Source organism: Necator americanus, assembly GCF_031761385.1.
Source record: "Necator americanus strain Aroian chromosome Unknown Necator_2022.05.29.01.07, whole genome shotgun sequence".
Taxonomy (NCBI): domain Eukaryota; kingdom Metazoa; phylum Nematoda; class Chromadorea; order Rhabditida; family Ancylostomatidae; genus Necator; species Necator americanus.
The window spans coordinates 409,700-431,702 of record NW_026986548.1 but is presented as its reverse complement, the minus strand read 5'-3'; the positions used below and the strand labels follow the sequence as shown (position 1 = coordinate 431,702).

General features: G+C 39.7%; 2 protein-coding genes across 4 annotated transcripts; both read right to left on the bottom strand.

Moving 5' to 3' along the window:
* Window positions 1-149: 149 nt before the first annotated feature.
* Window positions 150-21,291, bottom strand: RB195_026493 (uncharacterized protein; the record flags this gene model as incomplete). Of its 3 annotated transcripts, none has more annotated exons than XM_064176953.1 (10): window positions 150-347; window positions 1,387-1,538; window positions 1,634-1,773; window positions 1,841-1,935; window positions 1,990-2,107; window positions 2,173-2,300; window positions 3,625-3,764; window positions 3,819-3,934; window positions 4,272-4,354; window positions 21,097-21,291. In XM_064176953.1, the coding sequence occupies 10 exons, from the start codon at window positions 21,289-21,291 to the stop codon at window positions 150-152; spliced, it is 1,365 nt and encodes a 454-aa protein (XP_064070960.1). The 3 variants fall into 3 exon arrangements, with proteins under 3 accessions (XP_064070960.1, XP_064070961.1, XP_013290970.2); XM_064176954.1 differs by lacking the exon at window positions 21,097-21,291 and adding an exon at window positions 5,182-5,376; XM_013435516.2 differs by lacking the exons at window positions 150-347; window positions 1,387-1,538; window positions 1,634-1,773; ... (4 more) ...; window positions 3,819-3,934; window positions 4,272-4,354 and adding an exon at window positions 20,917-21,021.
* On the bottom strand, window positions 19,849-20,076 carry RB195_026494 (uncharacterized protein; the record flags this gene model as incomplete). Its single annotated transcript, XM_013435515.2, has 1 exon — window positions 19,849-20,076. The coding sequence occupies one exon, from the start codon at window positions 20,074-20,076 to the stop codon at window positions 19,849-19,851; it is 228 nt and encodes a 75-aa protein (XP_013290969.2).
* Window positions 21,292-22,003: the final 712 nt, after the last annotated feature.

Genomic DNA, 22,003 nt, shown 5'->3' with positions numbered 1-22,003 from the left:
AATAGTGCGAATGTCTTGGAGCCACGATAGGAAAATATATCTACTCTATATAAAACGAGGGAAATAACCATGCCTTGAAAGCAGCTGCATTGGAAGTGAAGAAACAAATTAAAGCTCGTTTACAAGTGAATTAGATGGCGATGGCACCACTACGGCTTGCGATCCTCATCCGAACTCGCACTCTGCTTCTCCTCATCCTCTGGAGTTAAAGGCATGAGTGTCGTCGTTATATCGCCGCCTTCTAACATCGACAAAAGATTCTGCTTCTTTCTGTTACGCACGGAGGTCACGGTTTTCAATTCCGTTTGCAATGGATCGTCACCATTTGGTGTCAGAGGTGTCGTGGCCTGAATATTAACGGTTGTGCTAGGAATAAAATGCTGTGTTCAAAAAAGTCAAAGTTACTAAGAATCGAAAATATATCAATTTTTCCTACATTTTTATTTCCTTTTTTATTTTTTCCTAGGCTATTTTTGTGTATTACTATACCGAGTGTCATGCTATTGACTATTGTCATGCTCGTTGCTGCTTTCCATTATGATCATGACGCCTCCACCGTAGACGTCGGTGGTGATGGATCATTGTTAGAGGTAGGGTATGTTGAAAGTGAGAATTTTGGGGCTTCTATGAGCAAATGTAGAGTTCTGGATGTAGAATACATGAACTGGGGACCATGGTCCCGCCCAATCTTCTTAAACGTCGCAAGAAACGGGATAGAAAACGATTATAGTTTCTACGAGGAGCGTGTGCAATGGCGCATCTAAACGAACCTCGCTGGAACAACATTCGTTCTCACCCCGTTTTTCAGGACGATCAAAGGGAATTGAGTGGAGCTACGCTCATCGCCCAGAGAGACCGCAACATAATCAGTTCTGTGATACTCTGCTTTTTAACTTTGCCCTCGGTGTACAAGCTCGGGAATGAGCAACGCTCGTGTTCTCACGTGGGTGAAAATAACGCCTTGCACTTTACGTTCATCCGATGTTGCACTGCTAATCAGTGTCGATTATTCCACATTTTCATCCTTGTTATAGCAACTATGGGGCTTTTGCTTGCAGTTTCGGGAGCATCGAAGTGAGGCGGTGGATCCAGCGGTTGAAATCCAGGTGGGACACTCACTAGCGTCATTCATCTCTGCAGTCCGACTACAGCTACGGTTCCACCTCGATTGCATCCCGCTCTATAAACTGTCTACGCTTTAGATCGCCTTGACGCAGCTATATGTAACCCAAAGTTTGGTTTTGAGGACCTCTAGTTTGATTAGAACTACCAGAACTATGTTACCACCAACAAAGTGTTCAAGAACTAATTTCTCATGACTACTCGTTTGTCTTTTAGACTGGAGAGCGTTCACCAGCATTATCGGTGATTCAGCACTCGTCTTACCCTCTTTTCGATCCCGTAGAATGTCCTCCATAACTCCACAATGAGATCGGTCCCAAAGATGATACCTGCATGAGCGGAGACCATCCTCAACACGAACACACCGTCGCGATGGAGGTAGTCGTAAACAAATTTCCGTACATTGGCGGAAGTTTCTGGAATGGAATATTTCTCGAGAAAAGTAAGAAAAGATGGCTTGGAAAGGTTGAACAAGGTCTACAAAGTGGCACTGTAGAACTACCACACTTACTCATCGACTCTGAGTCGAAACTATCGAGGCTACTAAGTTCCAGATGCTGTTCGATAAACCATCTGGAGAAGCAGGGGAAGAGGAGAACAAAGAACCACGTAACAAAGGTGAATGCAGCGGAGACGAACAACAGCAGATACCTTAAGTGCGGAAGGTAAAAGCGGAGTGAGTGAAAATGAGGTAGGAGGAACGAGTTTGCGAACTCACCAGAACCATAGGATAACAAAGATCTTCTCGTTGAAAATATTTATGACGAGCACACATTGAACCGAATATTTTTGAATATTTGCTATTTGTCGTACCTGAAAATGATTAGGGGATAAATTAAAGAGATGATTTTGACCTAGATACTGTACCTCAAAATCACAAATTGCAGAACGCGGAAAATAGCCGCTAGTCTCCCATTCAACACCATTCACTATGTCTTTTATGACACCAAGACCGTACCATTGGTGTTTATTGGTGCCGAGAAAACTGGAAAAAAAGAAGTCAGTTGGGAGAAAATGTGGGGATGACAGCGTACGAGCGTATGTACTGACTAGTTCATCAACCACAGTTGCAGCACCACGTTGACGAGATAGAGCGCTTTCGTGAATAGGTAGACGGCTGATACGAATCCCGACGAATACTGATAGTTGAGACATGTCACCGTCTTATGCACAACTACCTGAACATGAGGAACGATTGATGCGTCTTTCTATTGATTTTCTTGAGTTGTAGAAAAATAAGTGTTGATTTTTTGTTATTAACTAACAACTAAAGTTTTGGTGTCATTATTTCCGTCAGAGCCTGGAAAATCAAAGCCATCAGAGAGTTGTCCTCAACAGCCTCATCACCCTGCAGAAATCATCCAAACGACCGGCAAACTCAAAGAATATTGATGAGTCACTCATTGAAATGTTACCCTTTTTTCAAGAAGAATTGGGATTTTACTGGGAGCGCTTGCGTAAAAATGGAGTTGAGATTGATCAACAACGGCAGCAAAAACATCGAAATAAATTTTACAAAACAGGCAAACTTTACTAATGGCGCAAAAGGGTTTTATTACTCGTTCGAATGTAAAGAGTTGCTTCATTGGGCAAATCGATCGTCTTGGAATCTCGATCTGTTTGACCTACGGATTTATAGCGAATGAACAGCCTTTCTCCCGCGATATTTGAAAACAACGTCGTGAACTTCAGGCTTCAACTGCAGACGAGCTAACGTCGAACTTTTCCTCTGATGGTGCCTTTGATTCCAATTACGACTCCTCATTTTCAGCTGCGGTTATAGAGAGAAAATAAAATTCTGCTGACTTTTTGTGATCATACTGGGTCATCCCATAAATAACACAGTGTCATTTACCTCTTTCATTTCTGAAAATTAAAGTTGACGAAACATTCCAATGTAAGCTCTTTCATTTTTCCTTTTCAATCCTCTTCCATTCTCTGGTAGAACAATAATAATCAATAAATCCCTTCCGAAATTCACTTCCTTGTGAAAGAGTAAAATAATTGAGAGAACTACATTATTTATGGAATGATCGAATACTTTGGTTATAAATACTTTAAAAATTACTAGTTGTAGCGACAGGACGCTGGAGAACGTAATAATGATGCTAAAAACAGCATATCACGAAAGTCTTCACGAAATCAGTTGCAAAACGAAGACCTTGTGGACGCGCCGCGTCCACCTGCGAGCGGTCGAAGACCAACGATGTTCACTAGCGTATGCAAATGAAAACAATGAACGAACTGCTGAGGAGATTGGAGCGCGTACAAGGAGGTGCATTTTAAAGTGCCTCGTTGGAACTAAAGGGGTTCCCATGCCGTTTTTAGTAGGACTAGGGAGATCTGAGCGGAGTCATGATAGGTGATACGCTGCCCTTAATCGAAATGAGGTTCAGCAGCAGCTACCGAGTTTTGAATAACTCCCGGTAACTCGTTACAAACATCACAAAATCCAACCGAAAAACATTTCCATTTCACTATCGAAGAAGGTATGAAACTCACCCGCCTCTTCTCCATTCGCCGATGAAAACGAAGTGCATTTTGGAGATGACGTGCTAGTATACAAATGTTCTTCTGACGCACCTCCTCCTCAACATTAGCCGAATCCTTTGCTTTCTCTACAACCTCGTGCATCCTGATGCCTATAAGATTTTACTTTCAAATTCATCACTGCCAACAATATAAAACATGTTTACCTGAGTGATTTGAAAAAGATTTCCACAAAAAACTTGGTGCACGGAAGAAAGCTGCTTGAAGCAGCAAGAAGAACGGTACCCATTGGTAATAAGATAGCTCGCGTTCGGGAGTGTACCTGGGAAGCGAATTTTGTGGAGGATGCAAGTGCAGAGAGGAATATGAGTTCACTAAAGGATTTTTTGGGAATCTTACCCAGTAAAAATATTCTTAAAAAAGGTTTATGGTTCATTTCCAGTAGACTTTCCAAAACAGACTTTTAACGGGAAAGGGAAAGAAACCAAGGTTATCTCCCCAAACAAAAAATATCGGGTCGTATTCTTAGAGTTGTTTCCATACAGAAACAAGATATGAGACAAAGACAGAACGATCTCTGAAATGGTTCCTCTCAGTGGTACCTCCCGATGAAACGGTGAAAGTTAAGGGGAAAATATGAGGAAGTCGCAGGAACATACCGCTGATCCGGTTTCAAGAGTTCGACGTGCTGCTTTGGCTCGACGAAGTAGGTGTCTTGCGACCAACAGTAGTTTTCAGCATACTGAAGGTTAAACTTTAGTCTAATATTCAAGTATTTGGCTGAAAAATAGCAAACAAAATACTTAATAGCATCCGTTGAAAAAGCCTAGAGATCTTTGAACAAGAAGTTCCCGTAGGAATGGACTACTGGCGTCTATTGTTGTGACGCCCAAAGAATGATTTTCATTGTACCAAAAACACTCTCCCAAGACTATTTCCACACGCCATAAACATAAAATTTTGCTTGAAGAGTATTTCGAAGAGATAGGAATGAATTTGGTGACCGTCGTAGGTCGTAAAGCGTTATACGGTTCCGGAAGTACCAGGAAGTAGAAGTGATGGGTAGAAGCGAAATAATGTCATTCTCGCTTTTACTTCAGTTTGCAGCTGCATGATTAAGAAAATGGCAGAGAATTAGTTTCAATGAAGAGAGTATAAGAGTTTATCCATAAATTCATGGGATAGGGGGGAAGTACTGTAAGCACAAGACGTGAGTAAACTCGAATGTGATGGCGGGTAAAAGGTGCCTTTGATGTCCAGCGCAGTTGCGTAAGCGCTTGCGTTCGATGCGGTTGGGACATCGGGTGCGACAGAGACCGAACTTTCGCTTGCTGCAATTTTATTGCAGAAATAAGTGAAGGTCCCACCTCGATGGGAGCAGCCAGCTCCTCCGCTTCACTTTGAGCGCAGCAGGCTCACGGAACTGCACCAACATTCAAGTAATTTTGACCTCAAGCTATCTCCAAGAACATTCTAGATATCGCTGGAGATCTGATGTCAGTACTAATACTTCTCTTGGCTCATGATCGCAACGTATAATGGACGAAAAGCAGCGAACAGGCGACTGACCTGCTCCCAACTGCCAGGAAATTTGTTAGGAAACATGCACTCGATGGGTCTGCCACCAAATTGTTTGAATGAAATCAGCACTGAGAATGCCAGCAAAATGTTCGGTGTCATCAGATAATGAAGCCGGTCGCTCCAGTCATCGTCATGTCGCGGTGACAAGTACCGCGCCATTCCGATGAACGTCTCGATCATCATCCTGAGAGTCTGGCAAGGATTCCAGTGTCTTAAACACACAACTTAATACGTGAAAGTTTCTTATTTGAACGAAGAACACGAGATGGTCACTGGCAAATAAAAATACATTCAACGATGATTAATAGTAATAGAATAGTGGATAAAAGCTTGAAATTACCCACAAACAGAATCTATAATCCAGAAATCTGAAAATTATTCTGCAGCTATGCTCACGGGCAGCTAATAAAATGCTCTGACTCCAGAAATTGCTCCTAACTCCTAACCGTTTTCTTGGTTTATAAATTCTGTCGGAAAGAAATCCAAAACAATTTTTATTAGAAAATTATGCAATGGAAAAACTGCCTGCACAGCCCATAGATCCCTATTTTCGCAAATTTTTCTCTGACGAGATGGTTAGAATCTCACATAAATCATGTTGTTCCAGCGCTCCTAAGAACAACGTGGACTGCTTTTTTTTCAGCGCAAGACGTTTATCTATGAACACCGTTATGAGAAGTTTTCATTCGTCAGCAGCAACGAACATCCGGGGGAGGGGGGTAAAAGCAACAAAGGGAGAAGATAGCAAAGACAGTTTTCACTGTTTGAAACAGTAAGATTCTGAAATGCTGGTGTAGTGGAAAGTAGATAGTTGTAAAAAAAGAAACACGTAAGAAGAACATGTAGCAGTGATAAAATAGTACCTACCGGCTAGGACCACTTTCTAAACGCATCGCTAGAAAAACCCTAAAAAGTTTGCAGTACGCACAATCATAAAAATAAGTAATTTCCTCACTCTTAGAAAAAGTATAGCTTGGATCTGCATAGGCATAGTGTACGAAAATTTAGTTTAGGGAATTAACACCCTCAACAACAACAACGTTACTAATGTAAGTAAGGACAGGATGTCGCAAATTTTCCTTGAAAAGCTTTTTGTTTAGGTAAACGTTTAAGAAATGTTCGCTTCAGTAAAGGTTCTAAAAGAACTTTGATCCTCTGTTTTCTCTCGCTACTCAAAATATTCTCAAGTTGCAGATGGGTTGAAGGCAGCGTATAATGAAATTTATTTAGTGTGGAAACCTGTGGAACTTGAACTGGAGAACAGAATTTGGAGTGTAGATTACGAATATGAGCGTGGCTACGCTCATCCTCCCCTAATTGTCCTCAAAAGAAGCTGAAAGTGTCTGCGAGGCGTTACGCGCCACTCTTGCGCAGACCCCCAATCCACGTGCAAGGGGTCGAGTATCAGTGAAGTCTCCTCTCACCCTATCCAAGTGAAACAATTCAGTAGACGGCTTGTCGGAGCGTTCCAGTTTCTCTCGTAGGAAAAATAGTCCCTTCCCATGGCGTTTTTCAGGATTTTTCAGGACTTGGGGAGAATGGGAGTTAGACGCACCCATACTCGTAATCTACACTTCGAACTCTATATTTTCCACAATGTTCTTAGTCAGTTTAACTTGTCTTTAAGGTATGATGTAGAGAACATCAAGATAATTGGGCGTGTGAAAGAGCTGCGAGCGGAACATTCCCATTACTAATACATATAATTACTATAGTGGAGCACTCGAGAATACATATGAAAATGCAAGGTATTGGAATAATAGGAGGTGGAAGATAACATAGGTGGGCGTTCACAAGGTTGTTGCAAAATTATTCACAGTTTATACTTCTCATAATCAAGATAAATTCAATTCATTTCTTCATTAAAGAGTGCCATGAATCGAAAGTCTGTCGGAGGTAGAAAGGGCGGTTGTAGACAATAAAGGAGGGTACATGTGAAACTTTCAAAAAATTTATCTGGAATGAAATGAAAATCAATTCATTGATTCATTCAAGATAAATTTTTTGAAATCAACTCATTGATAGGGCAGGTGTGGTGTAGCGGTTAGAGGTTCCGCTTACTGCACAATTGATTGGAGGTTCGAATCCGCCCTAGTGCTCACCAAGCCTTTCATCCCTCCGGGGTCGATAGATTGGTACCAGACTCGTCTGGGAGGATAAAAGCATTGACTTGACACATCGGCTAGCCACCGCAAGCCATTGTATAGGCCAGATACACGTTCGTAAACCTCAAACGATTCTGAATTGAAGTGAACGTGGGGCCGCATCCCAAGCGCGTTGATTGACGCCAGACACTTTATCCTTTATCCTTAATTCATTGATTTTCATTTCATTCAAGATAAATTCCCTGTAAACTTAAATTTATGAAACTCAAAAAGCCACAATATTTATCGGATGGTCCAATAGCACTATGGTCTTTATGGAACTATTAGAGCAACATAAGCAGTTCTGCTGAGTGGCCAGAAAAAGGAGCTGCAGGAGCTAAGGACATCTTACTCAGAACGAAAATGTGGAAAGGAATGAGAGTGCAAGTTACACACGTGGAATCATTCATATAACATATTCCCGACGCTGCAATCCGTTCTCAGCGGTATCTGCCGAAGTGTTAAATCATAGGACTGGAACTACCTGGAGCCCTGCCTTATCAAAGGGTAGGACTTGTTTGTGAATTTAATGCGAATATGAAAAAGACCACCTAGTTTGCATGTTAGGTTTATAAATGATGTATGAACAAAAGCAAAGGACTCATCAATAAGATGGGGGAAAGGTACTGGATGTCTTAAGGATTGAAATGCTATGATGATAACCTCTCAGGCAATTTAAATACTACCTACGTAATATTTGATACTATCAGTCTAATAACATTTTATTGTATTATATCATACTATATTTATGTTATATTATTACATTATTTTATTATAAATGATGCTGTATTATATTAACCTGGTGCTGGTTCACTATATTTTGCTACTATTTTTGTATTATTCAACAAATCACTCATATTACTCCTCGATAAATTCTTTTTAAAAAAATCCATCAAGAAGTGCTCTGAATGGCTCCTTCAAATCTGAAAAGTTTGATTTTTGCTGTAAGGGTTGGGTGTTTGAAATATTTTGAAAACTTAAGGAAGAACTGATTTAAGGAAAGGATTAAAGAAACTGTTTGGAATTGGAAGTTTCAAACTCCACGGCAGTGAAAATTCATCCATACGATGCTGCTGAACTGACTCTTCACTCAACAACCTTCACTAACAATCTCCGTTGATAAACAACCTCCGTTCTACCTTATTCCCTGAATGAAAGTGCAATGTATGCATGTAAAAAATGTCTTGAAAATCAGGTAGAAGGATGTCTAGATCTCATCTGAAGTAGGTTGGTCGAACAGAATGGAACTTCAAAATAAAATTCTTGGAAATAAAAATAAAAGTTCAGGAGCTGTTGGAATTTTACCGCTACGAAGAGGAATGAAAGAAAATATGGATAAAGTTAGAACATCAACAAGCATTCGTTATCTCTATGGATTACAAAATTCACATTGAGTAAATCAAGCAGTGTTTGCAATGATAAAACTATTTCAAAAAGTGTCATCTCAATCTCATGTGTGGTTGCAGACGGATCCAAGTAGTGGAAGTGCAAAAACGCCGATGAACTTTCTTCTTTAAGAGAATCATGGAGGCGGGTGAAATGTCCGATGAGAAAAAGAAAAGATAAATGGCTCGTTGAAGTGCAAAGTGATCGATCGCAGAAACATTCAGAAAAGCGTTGAAACACATTGAACAGCGGCGGACAATCGAGAAAATTGCACGAGGAGAACTTGGGAATTTTTAAAAACCAGAATTCTGGACACATGCAGGTCAGAGAAACCCTTTTTTACCGTACACTCCGATAAAATCCATAAAGTGACAAAGTCGAGATAACGATGTGATGCGGTTAAAGGCCGCTTCTACTTGAAACCAGGTCAGATGGTTGATGCTGGCAAGAAGAACTAGAAGATAAGAAGTAAGTGGATCAGTTAAGAATCATTCCGAGTTTTTTGTAGGTGTGAATTCGCTGCGTCTTCAGTGCACAGAACAACTTTGAAGACACCGAGAAATAGCGATACAAAAGCACTGGTGCTGAAAAATAATTCCCAATTTCTGATCGAATGGAAATGAGATTTGAGCTGGGAGCACCTGGATCCATCGCTGTAACGATGCGGAGAGTGCGGTTTATTATGTGACAGCAGTTGTGCGACAGTTATAAAAAACCGATGGCTCGGCCAACACTCAATAGCTGTTTGCCAGCTGAAGGCGACCACCAGTGGGAAAAAGTGCAAAGGACGGTGGTACTGATGCTTTATTAATTTTTTTCTGAATCAAAATGAATACAGATATGTTGTAGCAGCTGGTACACCTATTCAATCAAAATTTGGAAACAAGCGTTAATACCCGTCCTTGCTTAGTATTTATTCATTCGCTCAACCACCCATTCCTTCCTTTATTCATTCGCTCATTCACTCGGTCACTTTTTCATTGATTCGTCCATTCAATCGATCATTTGCTCATTCATCATTCATAAATATACCCAAGGTGCTCCACAAACCAAAAGATAGAGTGATAAGAGCAAACATAAACAACTAGAAGATGTTGTTTTCCAAAAAAGAGAAAGAGAAAGAGAGAGAAAAAAGCTAAAAAAAAAGACGGAAGACGAGAAAGAAAGTCAGTGAGGGGATGGTCAAGAGACCAGAAGTAAAATAAATGAAAGAGAAGTCGACAGTGTCCCAGTTATAAATTTACTACGACCATTAATGGAAAGAAATGTTTTGAAAAGAAGTGAAAGAAATCTTTATGTTTGGTGGAAACCTAAGTTTTTAATTTAGCATAAACATTTATGAGATTCTTGTGATATTTACAGCTAAATTGTATGAATGAAAAAAGCAGAGTGTTCTGAGCCAAAGCTATTTCACAGACCTGAAATGAAATAAACGAAAGAGAACCATTTCGAACGAAAATATAAATTCGAATCGGTCTCACTAAGAACGAACTCCAAATGGTAACGTGGACTAGGAATAGTGTTGAACAGAAAACTTCCTACTCCCGTATCAAAGTTTTTGTTCCTTGATGTGAACGTCCTGTATTTCATTTGCTTCATCATTGCATCTGATTATTCAGTGAGTATCATGGAAGTTTTTTTTTTTTGAAATCAAACGCTCTAATTACTTTTTCAAATCCCTTTCCTCCTCCTACATCTTCGCGACACTTCTAAAGATTCAAAGACAGTCGAACATGGGCAATACTTCTGAAGCCATCTAATGGTTTTTTTTTTAAATAAACGAATTCGTTTTTTATTTATAGACGATTTTCGCCGCTACCTATTCTCAGTACAATACTTCTATGAGTTTTGATAAGTAAACCTACAGTCCTTGCAGTGAAATAACACTTCCCTGAAGCGAAACCGCCACCTTTGAAACATGTGCCAATCTGCAGTGATTATTTTCGAGTGACTCATCGGCTCATCCACAAGAAAAATGACTGGAAACCCAGTGCAAATAGAGCGAAAAAATTTCTCCGATATAAAATTGTTATCGAGGCTATCACAGTCGCCTTGTAACTTCCGAGTGCCAATCACAGCTCACATCAAGCAATAGTGCTTTTCATAAGAAAATGTCTTGAAAAAATTCACTGTGGTTCTTCGAATGCGGTCGTTCTGGACGTATGAGTGCCCATTTGTGCTTGCACGCAAATAACGGATGCAAATGCAAAGTTATAGGTCGGGCAATTGTCGGGTGGTCACATATTGTCCTAGAAGACAATCAGCATCAGTTGTGGACCATGAGGAACCAGAGAGACAAGAAATGAGCCCAAATGATTTAAATTTGAGGTTTGATCATAAATTCGAATAAAGACAAAGCATTTATATGCTGATGCTGATTTGCTGGTCGCATTTTTCACACGTGAACGTACGTTTATCGCGTACAAGCAGCGAACAAGAAAATAAGCGGAACAAAAGACGAATGTGAGGAGATAGGAATGTACGGAAGGAACAACACTGAAAAAGAACTCTGCACTGTTACTTGGTCTTAGCGATGAGAGATTGCGTTCTTTAAAGCATGCCAATGTTGGACTATCTGTCAACTTTGCATCGGAATAACAAGGAATTTTCATTCAAAATCAAACTCTCTACGTTCCTTCCTTCTTTCTATCTCGTTCTCTTTCCTCTTTCTCCCATTGTTCTTTTTATGAGGTACTTCAAATATACCTGGTTCCCATAAAATGACACAAGTATCCAGAGAGATCATTTTGTTCTTATTTTTCCCATTTACTGCTATCATGGCACATTAAAGGCGCAGACAGTGATCTGCACTTTATCGCATAGTTAATCTGAGATTTTTCAACGAGGAGGAATGGCTGTTATTTATTTCGCTGGCTTGAGAAATTTGCGATCGGAAATACGTAGGTGTAAGGCTGTGCAACAACTTATTTTAAACTTAGATGTAGTGTGATTAGTGCTGGTTTGTACTCGGCTGATTTCAAGAAAATTCTTTGCTGCCGAAACCGTGGATCCATAAATTACATATTTGAGGTCTGAGAATGTCCTTGCAAACGGTTTCTTTCGTTAAGCAAATTATCAGAGTCAGAAAACTCAGAACGGGAAGAGAAATTTGAAGGAAGAGCACAAATACCGACAAAGGTACACAAGGGTGTTGCGAATTGTATCTACCGAACCTTAGTTAAATTTCCTTACACAACAACTGAAAAGCCCCTCACATATGCCTGATTTCTGCAAGAATTACAATAATTACAAAAATTTTCTTAGATGTAGAAAAGTAGGAATAAGAGCTAAAATTTAATGTTAGAATTTTCCGTATGCCCCAATCAGTCGTACTCCAGCCATATCATGTGCAATATCGCTAAAAAAATTTAATAGTTTAATTTACTTTTAACGGAAAAAAGGACCTGATGCATTCTATGCATATAGAGGTTTTAAAATGTTGGATAGTTACAAAGCGCCTTACGAATCTAATATGATAGTCGGATCAGTGCTCTATTGCCAGAAAGTGTGGAACAGAAAATCAGCCGACCTCAGGTGCAGTGGAACGCTGAGACAGTTCTAATACCCTTAGAACTGTGTGCTATCACACTGAAATTTTTGTGGAAACCGGTTGAGTATTTATATGAATATTAATAATTAAATATTCATGCACGACATAGTGTAAAAATCACGGTGCTCAAGTAAGGATTCCATGTAGTTAACGAAGGAACCTTTATGTATTGCTGAAGTGAAGTTAGCAATACCTCAAAAATCACCGAATATATTTGTTTACTTGTTTACGTTTCGAGCCAAGCAAACATTTGGATGCATTTGTTGATAAGGAATATGGGTTTCCTTCGATTCTGTGCCGCTAACGTAATAAACGAACATTTCTAGAAAAACAAAAAAAGAGAGTAAAGGAAAAACAAAAAAAAACAAGAACAAGGAAGCAAAGAGAGAAGATGTGAAGTGGAGTATGGCATGTGCAGATACTGGTGTAGTTGTAAGGATGATCGGTTGAAATTGTAAATCGATGAGGGTGGCCGTCGCTGGCGCAATGATGCGGAAGAATCATGCGTAGCCTTCCTGCGTTGTCGCTCGTTGTCGTTGCCGCTGCGTGCCTACGAGCCGCTTTTCTCCTGCGTACACCGTCTGCTTTTAATGGCGGTCCCATGATGGACAAAGGACATATCAACATCATGCATCAAAACCGCATCGACCCCAAAAGTTACAATTCAAGTTATTAACCAGGGCTCTCCTTTTCTAGCAGAGATACTAGGAATTGGCATCTTCCCTCTTCTGTTTCAAAGAGTGGTTGGAAGAAAGAAAAAAGATAGCGAAAACATAAGCGAAAGAGAGTGTTTCTGGAAACTACGGCTGATAGTTGCTTTATTTGGTCTCAGTTTCGAAGAATCTCGTTGAATATATAGCTAAAAAAAGTGAGGACGCAAAAAACTGATACTAAACAAGTGTTTAGTAACCTGTTTTTTTATAGTAGTTGCAGTATTTTTTTAAAATACACTCTACTCGCTTCTTCGGTTTTTGATAGCTTTCTTAAAACATTCATCAATTACGCTTCTGTAGGTGTGGATAAGGAAAATGCAAGATATTTAGCTTCCCAGGAACACATACAGTACCCGTGCAGAACGAGCTGGAACAGGCGGAAGCGGATGTGAAGGCGAGGTTGTTGAGGAAGTTAGAAACGCATATGTGGTGGTTTATTCGGAATACGACTATGTATTTTAAAGAACGCGACACCTTCGAAAAAGAGCGCCAGCTCAGTGAAAATTAAAACAATCTCTCGTGTCTGAACAAAATCTCTTCGGATGTAAATTTTTGCTTCACCGTAAAAGAACACAGACTATGTAAAACATAACTGGCGAAACACTTCGAGATCTTGATGGGAACTCGTGAGCTGGTTCCTAAAAGGATTTTCTAATGTGAGTTTAGGAAAAAGCACGAAGAAGCACCTTCAAAAACGCAAGCAACCTCGAGTTGAACAAGGAAGGGTTGTAGTCACCGAATAGAAAGCGAAAATAGAGAGATGATGAGAGATAAACAAGAAAAGGAAGAAGAAAAAATTGGGAATCATGCTGTGTAGAGAGACATAGATAACAAGTTAACGAGCGAGCTACTCAATGAAAAAATAAAAAGATACTTTTTTAAGGAGTAGTGGGATCTAAAATAGAAAGAAAACCTTGCAGTGATTTCCTCCGAGAAGAGTGAAAAGAAAGAGAAATAATAAAAAGTGATGTGGAACAAAATGTGACTACCTTGTACTTCTCCAAACATATATTTGAAGTACTAAAAGGTCCCTCAGTGCACATCTGACGTTTTTGGTATCAAAAATATTGAAATCGCTTTCGATCGATCAATTCTTCTGCAAAACATCCGCGTAAACATTCGTAGTCAGAAGGAAAACAAAGGTTTTTATTGGCACTTTTGTCGTCATCCAAAAATATACACGAATTCCTCAAGTGGAAAGGATTTTTAGTACTTCATCGAGCTACGATTTCATGTGATTGCACTAGTGAGGAAAATGAACGACACGACCAGATGATCTCGCAATGGTCTCTGATCATCCTGATATCTCACTATCCACATACAAACGGAATCAGTGCCGAGGTCGCTGTTGAATAAACACACAAAGCATCTGCGCAGTATGAGAAATGAGCAAACACATAGATTGGAGCAATTGTTTTTTTTTCTAGGAAGATTATTTTAGAAGTAGTAATCAATATGTATTGTAACTGCCTCAGAGGAGGGCGTTCTCCACGTCCGTTACTGCCTGAACTCACTACTATCTACTTGTTAAGACTCCTTTCTCTCTCCCTTCTCTTCTCCTTTCACCTGGGACTGGGAAATGCAGTAACGGTACGAGCAGGGAACTCTTCAATGTCCTAACAACAATGCGTATCGTACGCTCGGAAGCGGTGCGGGACCACCGAGCTTTTAATTGCTAGAGGTAATAAATTGAAGCTAATAAAGTAGTAGTAGTACTAGTAAAGCTAAGGGTATTAGCTATTAGAGTTAAGCTATTAAAACTCTAATATCTAATGGTCTTAGCTTTAATAGCTTAAAAAATTAGATATTTGAAATTTAAAAAATGTGCTCTCTTGTCACAATATGCACTAGTGCATTAGTATCCACAGTAGAATCGCTAATTCTTCGACAGAAGACGAAAAAGGCGCGGATCCGCTTTTTCGTCTTTTTTTTCATAACACACCCTAATTTGATGTCTATTATAAGATCTATATATGAATAGATTCGTGTATGCGAGTTCTATCGATTGGATGCAATTAGAGCTCTTAAAAGCAACCACTAAAACTTCGGTGTTTTACATTATTTATGGTGATTTTTGGCAGTTCGTAATTCGTTCGTAACAAATTAGGTTTGCCTTCTGTCGGTACAACACAAAATAGAGAACAGCACTTGTCCCATTAACCCTCTCGATTTCTTCTATGATGTGTCTCAGCTGCGGCCAGTTTTGAACCTGTGAAGATGTAAACTTTCCATGTGATTTTACAAATAACTCATTTTTCAGCGATTTAACGGGAATTCTTTCAAATATCAACTGGATTTGTTCAATGAGGAGGAAGAAATCTATTGAATTTTGTTGATTTCAAAAAATTAAAAAAAAAGAACTGTAAATTCCGTTGAGGTAGGAAGTAGAGAGAGGAGCGTCTCCTACAACAAGTAGTTTCCTTGCTGAGTTTGTAAAAAAAAATGAATTCCAAGCTACTAATATCGATCGTTTCTGAAGTTGAAATATGTAACTTTAGTCAATTCTTCAACATCCTCAAAGTTATGATATTAAAGCTTTGAGGGCTGTCAAATTCTTCGCAATGGTATGTAGATTACAAATATGTAACTGTCATATTACTTTTCGAGAAATATGTTCATGCTAAAAATCTTACATCCCTGGGGCGCAATTATCTCGCACTCTGCTTTGTTAATGAGCAGCCGCAGGTAATTTCTTCAAAAAGTGTTTTAGTAGTAGGCCACACTCGTCACAGAAAAAAATCACGTTTTAGTGTGACCCACTGGTGAGTCACAGAGTCAGCTGTTGTCATGAAAAATTAACGTTCGATGTTCGAAGTGCATGACGACATTCTTAAAAGAGGTGCAATCCCCCCACCACTCTCCCTCTCTCTCTTTCTGTACAGTCCAACACTTCTTGTTGAAAATAACACAAGAGTTGTAGAGATACTGCGACAAATACACAGGTACCGTAGCCCAATAACAGAATGAAGAAGTGGCCGATGATTGACTTTTTTACAATGATTATTCAGCCGTGACCAGTGATTCACTGAAATTCAGGTGACATAAATATCCACTAACCACAGGAGAGCCAGAAATGAGAGCGTCCACGAACTAAAAACTAGGCTTAGCTGATCTCTTACTTCACATCTAAAATGTAACGTAAAACATCGCTTCAAATCCGTTTCTTTAAATAGGATGGAACCAGTTCCGTGACCGATGGTGCGAAAAATCCGCGACCAAATAAAAGCACTCAGCGGGCAAGCAATTTCCATTGCGCTCTAAAAAATCTAACATGCATTGACAGTTCGTTCTCCTGCCTTTCCTGGACAGTTAGGAATCAACGGAACATTTCAAAGTAAGGGAACAGAGAGAGTCGAAGGGTGCCATATGTAATTTCAAGGGGCACTAGACAATTTCATCCTTCTTTTTCCGTTCACATTTTCTTGATGTTGCTGTTCAGATAATTCATCGGTAAAGGAGGAGGTTTCTGAGAATAGATTTGTCGCGCTTTACAAAGCTAGCGATGAGAACTGCGGAAAACTCCTAAAACAACAGAAATTGGATAGAAGTAAAAATAAACTGAATGTAGATTTTGATTAAATGTTTTATTTTGCACGAAACGCTTTAGCCTTTCTAAGTATTTCGCTGATTTTAACTGCAGATATTTGGGCATAAGTTCCTTTTTCTTACATGGTTTGTGACGTAGAGAATACTGTAGTTTAGAAGAAAGGGGACAGAAAAATGAAAAGGATGGATAGTAAAACAGAGGATGCACACAAAACACTAATCCTATCCATATTTGAGTATTTCCACCTCAAACCCCTCCAAGGATAGTTCAAAATCCTATCCATTTTTGTTCAGTTATTCAGCCAAAGTGTTTTTTTACGAATTGAAAGTAAACATTCGAAACATCTGATTTTTTAATCGAGTCCCTAGAAAATCCTCATAGTGAATCAGATAAACGCCTTCATACATATAAATTGATAGATATTCAAAAGGAATTCTCGAACAGAAATTCTCGAATTCGCAGTGGATTCAAATCTGTGAGTTTCACACGGTGAATTATCGATGCGCAGAAATGGTTGACGGACAAAAAATGCAACACGACCGAAAAATTTTTGCGTTGACCTTGCACGAGGAAGAGGAGGAGTTGGTTTGGTGGTTAAAGTAACCAGACAACACTTCGTCTGACATCTAACATTTCTTTCATGATGAATTGTGATTGATGTAAAATTGGTACGTAGAACTGGTGAACCAGAAAAGTTTGGAAGGAAAACACTTGGATTTAGGGAAATTCTATACAGAAGGATGATCTAAAACTTTCCAGGGATTCTTTGCGTTTTAAGGAGAAAAACGTGAGATGGAAACTTATTTATTATTTATTCATCTATTTATTTATTTCATGCACCGCCGGACAGTATTCAAAGCAGAAGAGAAATGATGGCAATGTGACTCGTCAGTACCATAAAAAAACTAATTCCGAGTTAAGTATGTAGGTGGAAAAGACAAAAGCAAAAAGCTTTAGTTTTGTAATTCAACTCATACAACTAGTTTATAACCCACGATAAGAAAGCGCAGTGAGGTGTCAGATATTTCGATTATCCCACAGGGGGCCTGATCTATGGGTCAAAGAATTTTTCTTTTCACTCGCTTGCTGGTTTCTAGACTGATAATTTCAATGTCTGTCCGCCTTTTTCGCTAATAACGATGTTCTATCTTCTTCAAAGGTGAAGGACTCTTTTCTCAAAGGTCGTGTTCAAAAAAGCGTTTCCATAGTTCATTCGAAAAGAAGTTGTCAAGTAATTCACACGTGAGCAAAAATTATTTGACTTTGATTCTCAAAACTCAAATTTTAGATAGACTTAGACTTCTCGAGTAAACAGTACAAATCATAACTATTCAAAATGTTATGACGCTTAAAAGGATCCAATTTTCAGGTTAAAAAAAACAAAAAAAAAATAAAATTGTACGAAGACTTTTGATATCCATTATAATAGAAATGATATAATAAATAATAGGACATAATATAATGATTTGTGCTGGAACGGGCTACTTCGGTCAGTCACAGCGGAAACATTTCGTGTATGTGTTGATCCATCTCATTCCCATGATGATAAGATCGATTGACCCCCGAAACCAAAGACTCAGAGTCTCTCCATAAATCTTTTGAAAGAGAGGGAACCAGGACAGAAAGCAATCAAATGAACAGCATAGCAGAATTATCGAGAATCCTTCGTATCGCCCGATCGTTGGCAGGGAGCGTCATTATCTGGCAGATTGCCAATAAATATTGGTTAAAAAATCAGTTAAGAGCGGCGACTGCGCTGTGCGCCAGCGTCAACACTGCGCAGTCGACGGCCACCAACGCCTCCTCGGCACCCCTGGTAGAAAGTCACCGTCGATGAGGCTTAATCGCTCCGATTTGAGGCCATTTTGGAATAATTGCTAGGCTTACCTGAAAAAGAAGGAAAAAAGAAGGACGTTTTTTAAATTGCCAGTGCAGGTTGCTTATTTCCGCATTTTTGCACGAACCTTCAGTACACAGGGGGAAATTTCCAGCAGATTGTTGTTATAGGAGGTTAAGTTAGTGGAATGTTTTTAAGTAATGTATCGAGGACAGCTCTTAGCGAGCAGTAGTGAAATGATATCCAAAATTACGAATACAGTTACTGGTAGAGGATACTGCGTGGATTTTGCAAACACAAAATAGTTTACAAGTAGTTTAGATGAATATGCGAAATAGTAAACACAGACATCCCATAAATAATCCCACCGACTTAATCAAAATTAAAAGAAAACTATAATACAAGACCAATATAATCCAGGAAAAACTGAAGAATCGTATTATGGAATGCAAATTACAAAATAGGTCCTATGTGTAATATAAAATATAACTTACTGGTACAAGTACGTATAATTGAAATTCTTTGTAAAAACATAAATAGAAAGTAAATAATAATGAATAAATAATAATAATGTTGTAGTAATAACAAATAGAATAGCTGAAATAAAATTCTAACATTAATTCGAAGCAAATAGGAATAAAATAAAATTTAAACGAAATTGTATGTGTAAGGGAAAGCGGCGAATTGAAATTTCGAAAATTGCAGTATATTATTGTAATTGAGTGACATAATGTGTGTATGATAAAACTAATAATAACAACTCACAATTTAGCACAGAAGGGTTTACTACAAATTGATAATATTGCATCGCAAGTTGTTTATGACTAGTTATAGTCGGATCAAAACAACGACTTCCTCCAACTCTGTCGTTTAAATCGCTCAGGAAAAGGCGCCATTATACTCGGCTGTCGTCGGCGACGGCGACTTCATCTTGTCGGGTCAAAATGTCTCGCTGTAGTTGCGTAAGCGGCTGCTCCCGAAGCGGCGCTCAGAGACAGTGGCTGGGATCGAGGCGGGACCTTGCAGCGATGAGTGGTTCTAGCAAAGGTCCTCCCCCGATCCTAGCCGCTGCGTTTACCGTGTCGTTTCGAAAACAGCAGCTTATGCAACTACATCGGGTTTCGAGTCGTTTTGGCCTCACTCTAGCCACCGCACAGCTATGGTGGTGACACGAGCAGCTCAAAGCAGCTGGCCTAAAAACTAAGCGATGCTCTTTGAAAAAGAGATAAACTGCATGCAATTAAATTATTGATTTTCTAAACGGTTTTTATTCGTGTAGCTTTGCTGTCTACATTGTTTTTGTGTTCAAAACTCGTTCCTTTCTCTCGTTCCATCTGCAGCAAAGCGAATGAATCAAATATCCTAAATACTACATAATGTGCTGAGATATAAAAATTACAAACTCTTTGTGTCAGAGTAGTTGTGTCGTTGTTTACTGACATTAACCAGTTATCGGGCGGATTGCACTTTCTTCGACCTTACTCCTTCTCAACTCGGTTGAACGTCAACGTGATGGCATCTGGATGGTGGAGCAGTGGCTCAAAAAGATAGAAGCAGAAATCCCACATGTAAGTGTGCTCTCCTGTGTTCTCGCTTGAAAACTCTCCACGCATTTCTTCATGGAAATCGTCACCTTCGCTTCGAAATGCAGTTGTGCGGACGAGCGAAGAACCTTCGTTAAGGGTTTTCGCACCGAAAGGAGTCATTCAACCAGATTACTATTTCACTTTCAACACTCACAGCATTGAGCCAACAACGAAGAAGACTGGTTCGATGCTGCGAGTTTGCTCCTGATGCCTATGCAACGACCCCCTTGGTTGCAACTTCCCTTTTTGTTTCACTCAGCAACCGAAAGTAAAACTAAAATTACTAGAAACTGAGGAATCGAAATGCAAAACTTGTTTCACAAGGCGTTCCTCACCATAGTTCCGCTATAGTTCTGGTTTCGGTAGATGTCACGTCAATAGTCATGATACATTTATGAACTTCAGAATCGCATTAAAGTACATCTACGAGGAGGAGGAGGATAATTAGGTGGCTTTCACTGTTTCCATTTGCCGCGAAGAACTCCCACCTGGCGTTGACCATCACCGCTTGTCTGCACTTCACGATACAGCGCCAGCCGCAAAACTGTGATTGCGATTTTGACAACTTTTTAGGTGCTTTTCTTCTAATTTTTGGTTTTCGGTTTCCTAAATTTTTGTGGCTGAGCAGTGAATCCTCGAACAAGTGAACTAGACTGTAAGTTGTAACAGCAGCGATAGACTGTGTGCATTAGTGGAACAGTCGTGTACTGGATGACAAGAAGGGACGTCGAATTAACGTCGAAGAAGAAGAGAATGGTAAAACTGCTTTCCTGATTGCACAGACTGCATGAAAGTAACTGATTGCTGGGGTCATTCACTAGAGTCACGATATTCCTTATATCAAATCAGTAAATCACTGCTTTATGGGAGAACGCAAGAGTGCACAAGCACTCTTATGGCTTAGCTGAAAGGCCGGGGTGTTGTATTGTGGCAGTTGTTTTGATGTGTGTCGAGAAATATTTAAATTTGCTCATCTACCACTCGTGGACTGTAGACAGACAACAGATACCAATCAATAGCAATCAAATAAAATATCGCTAGGTTGAAATTTCCGTTGTTTGTCTTCTAAAAATTGATGCAAGCGTCTTCGTTTTTCAAGTGACCATGAAAATAAGAATAGAAGAATGAATACTTGCTAACCCTTGACCAAGACTTCGGGAAGAAGCTGGGTGGCATGCACTCTAGCGGTCCGTCGGAGAACATCTTATACGAGACGATTCCGGCTGCTGTGACCAGCATGTTGCTGGTGATGAGGTGCGACAGTCGATCGGACCAGTCGTCATCATTGCTCGCCATAGATCGTCGTACTGCTCGCAAAACTCCCTCGATGGACATATTTTGGGGTTCTGAAATCGAGAGAGTATTGCGAGTAGTGAGTTTAAGCAAGCATGTAATGACGAAAATGTCTAAGGGATCATAAAATGATAACGGGTGAGATTCTGGTGTTGGTAATTCCCTCAGGGATGCTTCAACAGGTTCGACTTCTGAATTATCGAGGTTTGAGAATGTTGTGGGGATCATACAATGAGCTGCGTGGGTAGCCGCTCCATCGAGTCACTGTGTTTATCCTGCCTAACAAATCGTGCTTCTACTTGATGACAATACAGGGATAAGAACGTTGATTGCCCTAGGATGGTTCCGAACTACTGGGCATGCAGACGAAGTGACGACCATTCATCTCTGCACTATTTCCGCCATCAAGGTCTACGTCTAGAAAATTAGCTTTTTATGGGACATAAGGAAAGTAGTAGAACAGAAAACAGTCATTTATAATGTAGTATGCAAAGAAAGGGATGCCGCTACTTCACACGAGTTTTCTCCGATGAAGTTAGAGTAAAAAAAAAGGCAGACAGAGTTCACTCTGAAGAGTTCCTGATTGAGAGAAATAATGCGCTAGGAACTGGGAAGTCCATTAAAGCTGTCGAGTGGAACGCTGCTGTTCTCTTTTGCGAAGTTACATTGTCGTCCTGAGGTATTCCTGCTGCAGAGTGCCCTCTTCGACCGCATTTGAGAACATCAGCAAGTAACGGCGAACAATTCCAGCTAC